The sequence below is a fragment of the Mastomys coucha genome, unplaced genomic scaffold, assembly GCF_008632895.1.
Source record: "Mastomys coucha isolate ucsf_1 unplaced genomic scaffold, UCSF_Mcou_1 pScaffold22, whole genome shotgun sequence".
Taxonomy (NCBI): domain Eukaryota; kingdom Metazoa; phylum Chordata; class Mammalia; order Rodentia; family Muridae; genus Mastomys; species Mastomys coucha.
In genome coordinates, this window is record NW_022196905.1 from 258,385,741 (window position 1) to 258,394,199 (window position 8,459).

An 8,459-nucleotide genomic window follows, 5' to 3' on the forward strand; every position below is an offset into this window, starting at 1 on the left:
GTGGTGGTAGCTGACCGGTGTGGAAACAGTAGTGTAAAGGACTTGTATGTGATAACGTCCAGTAGTCCAACAATATGTGTAGGAAGGAAGACGGAGGGAGAGGGTGCTATGCCTCTGTTAGCAGGGAAAGCCTGTGTCTATTATGACTTTGTTCTTACTGACAAATTCCATGTCCATTTCTTGGTGCCGTACTGTTGTCATGTATGACACACATGCCCTGTGCTGTAGCTAGGTGTCCATCAGGTCTGCTGAGCCTCCTCAGTTCACAATCACTGTGTACACGCTTTCTGTGTCTACAGAAGAAGGAACTATAAAAAATAATGCAGGCCCCTCTCTATCTTCCCTTAGTGACTTTGGGTTCAGTGATGGATTGCATTCAGAATTATAGCACCAAAGTAAGGGTAGAAGTCAGGCAGGGCTAGCTGCATGGTGCAGAAGCTTCAGGTCCCAGCTCCTGAGACAGCTTCAGCGTCCCCCTGGAGTACTCAGCATCCCCATAGACATTAAGGTGTATCCTCTTGAAGGTTGGGGTGGCAAATAGAGGCATTTAATCACATTGGAAACACCTGTAATTCCAGCTCTCAGGAGGCTGGGGCAGGAAGAGTGGCAATTTGAAGCCAGCCTGGCTTCAGTAGCAAGACCCTGTCTCAAAAGAAGCCAAAACAAAGATTGTTCTGAGTATTCTTAGTGTTCTGAGGTCCCTTCAAATGAGAAAATTGATGAAATTTTTATTGTTTTGGGATTCATATGTATGTTGTGTTTATCTTTGGTATAACATCTTGTCATGTAGCCTAGGCTGGTCTTATACTTTTAGCCCAGACTATCTTCAAAGTGGCCTTTTCCCCTGCTCCTACCTCCTGAGTTCTGGGATCACAAGGTATGCCACTATACTCTGTGGCGATCATTATTTAACTTTTATGTATGTGGGTCTTTTGCCTTCATGTATGTCTAGGTAACATTCGTGTGGGGGTTCCAGCAGATGCCAGAAGAAAGCATCAAATCCCCTTGACCTAGAGTTGTAGTCTGTTGTAAACCCTTGTGTGGGTGTTGGAAATCTAACTCGGCTCTGCTGGTGCTGTTAACTGCTGAGGATTGTGGTTTTAAAGTAAAGTGATTTTCTTCTGCACACCACCCCCCAGCACCTTTTTTCTTTTTTTCTTTTAATTAAAATTTTATTTTATGTGTGTTTTGCCTGCATGTGCGCCATGTGGGTGCTGGGAATTGAACCCACATCTACAAGAGCAACAAGTGCACTTAACCTCTGAGCCATCTCTCCAGCCCATTTTTCTTTTCAGTTTCACTTTGTATCTCATGCTTTTTACAGATGGTAAAGTTTTGCTCCCCAGTACTGGAATTCTCCATGCATTGCTCCACCCCCTGCCTGATTTATTCACTAGATATTGGATATATTTCTTCTAGAATGTATTTGTTGCAGGACTGGGAGATGGCTCAGTATATGAGAGCGTTTGTTATACAAGCACGAAGTCTGAGCTTGCATCTCCATCATACGTGTCAAAGAGCTGTGGCCTGTAACTGTCACTGAGGTCAGAGACAAGGAAATTCTGGGAGCTGGCTGGGAAGCAGGCTAATCTAGAGGTGAAGCTCTCCAACTTCTGTGCCAGTCAGGGAAATTGAAACAGCAAAAGAAGTACCAGTTTTAACCAGACAGGTCTGAGGGATGAGACACACTCTTCTGTTTACTTCTGTTACTCTAAGTGCATTTTGGCCCTTTGGGTGTAGTGGGCTCAAGATAGGGTTTCTTTTTGTATCCCTGACTGTCCTGGAACTCACTCTGTAGACCAGGCTGGCCTCAAATTCAGAGGAGTCCTGCCTATGCCTCCTGAGTGCTGGGACTGAAGGCATGTACCACTATTGCCCACTGTATTGGCCATTTTTAGTAGGAGTAACTGAATCAGGAAAACAGTGGAAGGAAACGAGAACCATGGAACTGATATACTGCTGGCCAGAGAAGAATTTCTGTGCACTGCTCTTGGGAGTAAGTGAGCAGCAAGATGCTCAGGGCTGACTACTGGGCTCCCCTGTGAGTGTGGGCAGCAGTCTGGGGACAAAGGGCATGGAGAGCTCTCTTCATCAAGTACCATCCTTAGGGTCTTGTTTTCAAAGAACTTTGAATATAGGCTCTAAGGTGCTGAGCCATTTGTCCAGCCTCAAGAGAAAAATAGTGTAATCTTTAGGGAAGGAAACATCTCTTCTATACCCCTCTCTAAAGAGTTACCCTTTAGAGACCCAAGAATTCTACCAGAAGGTAGTGGTCTGAGCATTGCCTGCAGCAGTTGTACTTCCTGTTGGCTGCACGCCTTGTTCTGTGTCCCAGGTCTGCTTGCCTGCAGGTGTTAAACAGACCACTGGGTGGTGCTAAGAGACTGACTCGCTATTTTGGTAGGAAAATAGAAACTGCTTTTGGACCTGCTGACTCTTCCAGAGAAGGACCATGTAGAAATCAGCCTTGAACATGTGGCTTCCCAATTGGAAAGGAGTTGATCATAGTTGGCTTCAGATTGGATTGCATTCTTGTGGGTGAATGGGGCTCTGCCAACTGTAGGAGCCCCCAAGTGTTGGGGTCACTCTGGTCCACAGAAGCTTGTTCTAGGGCTTTAGTGCAGCCAGCTTACCTAGTTCCCCCTGGAAAGGGAATTAGCTCTGTCAGATGTGGTGCTGGATTCTTTTACACTGGTGCAGCACACTCAGAACACTACTCATACGATGCGTTTTCTTTCGTGTATGTCAGTGGGTGTGCATGCTTGCTAAAGGCATCTCATGGGTCCAGAGGTCAGCTTTTAAGGAGCTGGGTCATGTATGTCAGTGGGTGTGCATGCTTGCTAAAGGCATCTCATGGGTCCAGAGGTCAGCTTTTAAGGAGCTGGGTCTTCACCTCTTTTGTTTTTAAAGCAGCGTCTTTTGTTTCTGCCACTTCACTGCATACTGTACCCAGGTCAGGTACCCACAGGTTTGGGGAGATTCTTACCTTAGCCTACAGTCTCTCCATAGGAATGCTGGGATTTGTTTGAAGTGGAACCCCTCTCTATAGCCCTGGAACTAACTTGCTGTGTAGTGATCATGAACTTCTGATACCCACTGTTGCCTGCCTTCCAAATGCTGGGTTCACAGGGAAGCATCATTTACACGAGTCTCCCACTTTTTAAAAATGTGCATTTCCTAAATTTTTCTAAACTTTTCTAAACTGTGGATTCTGGGGATTTGATTGAACTCGGGCCATTGGGTTTGTGCCCTCTTCCTGTCCCTGCTGCTCATAGTTGAGACTGTTCAGAACAGTGGGTAAGAGTGGTGAAGGTTCATGTGGCTCTCTATGCCTGTCCCCTGTTGTTTTTTTTTCTACTTCCTCCAGTACCTGTGCCAAACAAAGCAGGCGTGAAATGTCATAGTGCCCCATTTTCTCCCCACCAAGTGGCTCTAACTTCTGGGCCAGGCACCCCATTGAGCAGTGTACAATAGCTTCCACTCTCTTACCCAGACCTCTGGCTTGTTTCTTCATATTGATACCATTAGTATGCACTCTGCACCCTGATCTTGAGGAACGTGCGTGACCATAGGAGTATTGGGATCGAGGCATGCTGATGCCTACCTGCAAGTCACCATATTGTTCATACTACCTGCTGTCCTCCAGTTCCTCCTGGTAGACAGACACCTTCCCCCTACTGCCTGTCTTCTGATGTCTGTGCTTCCAGTCATCTCTAGCTGCTCTCTTGGCATGTCTGCAGACCTCGACAAAGTGACACACACACTCTCCAGACCCCTTTAACTGAACCTGCAACTCTTCATTACTGGGAGCTGGCCTGGAGCGGGGCTGGTTGCACCTTCGGTGTACACAGACACATTAGGTGTTCGTCCAGAGGTCAGCTTTGGCAGGAAGACCAAGCTTCTAATTATGTAAAAGTTTGCCATTGATTGCTGCTGTAAAGCCTGTGGCATTGCTCTGGGCTGTGTTGTTTGTTTGAACACACAAGTTTGGAAGTTTCTGTGGACCCTTGTTTAGCCTAAGAACAGGTGGGAGAAGGCAGAATATTTAAAGACATTTCTTCTTAGATTTATTTGTCCCTTCTGTCCTTGCATGCATGTTTGCATGTATGTGCAAGTGTGCTTATGAGGTCAGATTGTGGAAGCTGGTCCTGTTTCTACCACAAGGGGCTGTGACTCAGATCATCAGGCCTGGCTGTGAGTGTCCAGAATGGCTGAACCACCTCACTATAGTCTGTGAGGTGCAGTGGAGAGGAAAGAACCAGCCAGGTAGATCCACAGTTGGTGTGCTGTGACTCAGTTTTCTCATCTGTAAGATGAGGTGCCGGAGTCCCCCTTTGACAAAGTTATTCCTATGACGGTGAATGTTAATGGACAGCTCCAGGATTGGCTGTCGGCATGTGTCTTCCTGTCCTAGATCTACGTAGATACCTAGGGGAAGGCAAGCTTGACATGCTGCTCTCACTGGATGCATTCTGGTGCCTCTCTGGAGCCTGTAATGATTTATTGTCTCAAAAGATGAGCCATATAAAATCATTCACTGTGCTGTCTCTGCTCATAGTTTTTTTAAAACTGGAAAAGGTGGTTTCAGAGGTGTCAGCTTCTCAATGGAGTGAGGAGTTAGCGCTCGGAACAGATGAATGGTTGATCTCACTTCCGATGGGAATCGTGACTAGCAGGAGCCGCTGTCACTTAACGTTTGGCCCTCAAGAGCCAACTGCCAGGTTTCCTGTGAGCCCTGGAAGCATACTCCTGCCCCACAATCCCTTTGAAGCTGGTATCCAGGAGACTTTACTGCAGCCTTGGGGAAGCCAGTGCCTTCCACATCTGCTCCCTGCTAGTGACTGTGTCAGTGTTTCTGGGCATGGAGCTTCCTCGTATAAACTGAGAAGATAACTGTAAATGTTGATGTCCAGAGGAAACAAAGCTGGTGCTGAGCTAAGTGCAGGGTTTCAGAGGACACGCTCACCCGAAGGAGTCTCTCAGAAACGTGCATGGATTCTGGTGCTGCTGACTGTAATGTTGTTAATGTCTTCCTTCACCCTTGCAGAGTTATTGGAGACTGTAACCCTAATACATAAGCCAGTGTCATTGCAACCCCGTGGGCTGATCAATAAAGGAAACTGGTGCTACATTAATGCCGTATCCTTCCTGGCTGCTGACCCCACACCTGGCTCTCTCCTCTCTGGGTGTGTTTGACTTTCTGCAACGTCCCCAGGGCTGCTGGCCTGCACCCTGAACATCCGAGACTGGGCCATCACTCCCGTCTGCCTGCCTCATAGTCTGTGCCACTTTGGAGCCTCTCTGTCCAAGGATTGGTCTGTTGACTTGTGAAGGATAGAATCGGGCATGTTCTGTTCTCATTGGAGTGGTCGCAGATAGGAGGACAGAATGGCCACGTAGAATGGGAGGCTTTGCTCTAACCAGTGAGAGCATTGTTTTTGAATGTCATGCGGCCAACAGAGGGTCCTTACATGGCCATTTACAAGGCAGCTGCCTTCTTATTTGGTTTATTCCTCTTTGTGTTTACATATCCAAGTAGTTGAGTGTCCTTGGCTTATCTCGTTATTTTTATGTGCCATTAGAAAAGTCTGCTGTGTCTGTTTCATTTCCTTTACACTTCCTTACTGCGACATTTAGACCCTGCAGGCATTGGTGGCTTGCCCTCCGATGTATCACCTGATGAAGTTCATTCCTCTGTACTCAAAAGTGCAAAGGCCTTGCACATCAACGCCCATGATAGATAGCTTGTAAGTAAAGCGCTTGCACATGTGCCAATGATTGGGGGCTCTCCCTGGGGTGATGGGAACTTGAGCAGTTTGGCAAAGCAGGTGCTCCCGGGGCTGAGGCCAGCTCTCAGTTCTTGGTTTGCTACAGATGAGTGCTCCAGTCTCTCCCCCCTGTTTTGCCTGCATATATGTAAGTGTACACCACGGGTGCAGTGTCCATGGTGGTCAGAAGACTTTGGATCCCCTGGACCTGGAGATAGAGCTAGCTATGAGCTAGCTGCCAGTGGGTGTTGAGAACTGAACCCTGGTCCCTTGCAAGAGCAACAAGTCTGTGAACTACCAGCCTCTGGAATTCTCCTTCAGGAGATGCTATTGGGATTGTTTTCCTATGGAAGGGGACCTGAAGTGTATATAAACTGGAGAGTGTGCCTCCCTTCAGATTCTGTAGGAAACCATGTACTATTTACCAGCTTACAATGCCATTTGGAAATAGTCCCATAACACGTGTAGATTTTAACATAAGAGCCCCTGGGTGCTGTTACAGCTGCTGGTTAATGTGCTGCCATGCCCAGGCCTGCTCCTAACGTGCCCTGCTTCACTCTCTCTTTTTCCATTTAGTGTTCGGCTCATGAATGAGTTTACTAATATGCCAGTACCTCCCAAACCCCGCCAAGGTGAGTCAGAGCTTGCAGCCGGGATACACTGTCATTGGGCATGTGGAGCGAGGGAACCAGCGTGTGGTAAATATGATCTGATTGGAAAGAGTGTCTGTTTAAGTCTAGGTGTTTTCTCCATGGGATTGGAGTTTGGGTGGCTTTGCTTTCCCTTCATGCTGTCTTTTTAGTTAACAGAATCTTCTGTGTTCCTTGTAGCTCTCGGGGATAAGATGGTGAGAGATATTCGCCCAGGAGCTGCCTTTGAACCCACGTACATTTACAGACTCCTGACAGTCATCAAGTCGAGCCTGTCTGAAAAGGTCTGGGGTGCTCTGTGGTAGCTATGGAAACTGCTCTCGTGAGCTGGGAGAGAGGGAGGGCCTGGAGTTTTAGAACATAGGGGCTAAAGCAAGAGGGTCTCTGGGAACTCAAGCCTACCCTGGGCCACAGAACAAGTTGCAGATGAGCCTGAAGCACTGTTGTCGGTGGCTGTGTGTGTGCCATGTGTTGTAACGTGGTGGTGTGAGGACTGGGTGCTGGTCAGGGTGGAGTCACTTGATGACTTAGCGTGGGCCAGTCAGTTACTCTAAAGTAGTATCTGTGCTTAGGAATTTAGCTACAAAAATAAGCATTTACGGCAACATTCATGGCAGCACTGAGGATTCGGGTGTGCTGGAACACTCTGGAACATTTGTCTAAGCTGTAGTTTGCTCTAGGTGCTGGGGGCTCTACAGGCCTCACTCCAGCCAGTTGGAATTAATGTGACTGTGTCTGTCCTCAGGGCCGACAGGAGGATGCTGAAGAGTACCTAGGTTTCATCCTCAATGGACTCCATGAGGAGATGCTGAGCCTGAAGAAGCTCCTCTCACCCACGCATGAAAGTAGGTTTTTCTGTGTGAGCCTGTTTGCCTGACAGTGACTTAAAGGAGGGTCGAATGTGAGGGCACACAAGCACACACACATATGCAGGCCCACACACCTATCGGAAGTCTCCTGTCCATCAACAGTGTTTGGATACATTAAAAACCAGCTATTTTTCATTACCTGGTATAACAATGAGAAAGTTAGGCTTGGATAGCTGAAATGTATCCAGTTCATGCTCTTTTGCTTCAACTTTTCCTCGAGAGAGAGAATGAGGCCGCACCTGTTCTGTTGCTGTGGTGAAGCAATGGACCAAAGGGTTTGCTCTGGCTTAGGGTTCCAGAGGAGTAGAGTCCATCTCAGCGGAGGGCATATTGGCAAGCCAGATGACCACATTTCACCCACTCACAGGGAGCAGAGAGTGAACAGAGCATAGACCCAGGCTGTAAGCCCTTGGAACCCAGCCCCAGTGATGTACTCCCACCAGACAGCCTCTACTGCCTAAAGGGTCCCATGTCCTTCCTAACAGTGCCACCAGCCGAGAGCTAAGTGTTGAGTTCCATGAGCCCTTCAGATTCATTTGCCTTTCACGTTCAAATGACTTCTGAGAACTGTGCCAGCAGGACCCCTGTGGGTGCAAGCTCACCCCACGGGTGCTCATTTGCCTTAGGGAAGGGAAGTTGGAGAAAATAGTTGCACTATTGCCCTGTGCTGAAAACATCCTCTGAGGATGAAGCTTCTCCCCTCAGGCCACTTTACTACAGAGTGTCTTCAAAATTTTCCAGTTGTCCATAGAGTGTGAATGTCTCTGGTTTTTGAGACAAAGTCTTTCTCTTAAGCTCTGGCTGTCCTGGAACTCTTCATCTTTGTGCCCAAGCCTGTCCTCAGTACCCTGCCAAGTTTGGCATTTCCAGAGCTTGGTATTTGAGAGCATATCTATCAGTGCTCCCTGCTGTGCAGTGTCCAATGTGGCTTGCTGCTTTAGTTCCTTACTGTGACTTTATAACTAGATCTTTTTGTTTGTGAATCTTCATAACTAGATCTTTTTGTTTGTGAATCTTCATAACTAGATCTTTTTGTTTGTGAATTTGCTAGATAGGGTTTCTGTAGCCCTGGTTATCTCTGAACCTCACTCTGTAGTCCAGTCTGGCCTTGAACTCACAGATCTGCCAGCCTCTGCCTCCCAAGTGCTGGGATTAAAGGTGTCCATCATCAC

At 47.6% G+C, this 8,459-nt stretch overlaps 1 protein-coding gene across 1 annotated transcript in view; it reads left to right on the top strand.

Moving 5' to 3' along the window:
* Window positions 1-8,459, top strand: part of Usp10 (ubiquitin specific peptidase 10) — a 63,299-nt gene that overhangs the window by 49,279 nt on the left and 5,561 nt on the right. Inside the window, exons 6-10 of the mRNA XM_031336891.1 lie at window positions 4,898-5,139; window positions 5,638-5,747; window positions 6,345-6,400; window positions 6,599-6,702; window positions 7,164-7,263. Of these exons, the coding sequence (XP_031192751.1) occupies window positions 4,898-5,139; window positions 5,638-5,747; window positions 6,345-6,400; window positions 6,599-6,702; window positions 7,164-7,263 (612 nt within the window). The remainder of the gene's footprint in view (window positions 1-4,897; window positions 5,140-5,637; window positions 5,748-6,344; window positions 6,401-6,598; window positions 6,703-7,163; window positions 7,264-8,459) is intronic.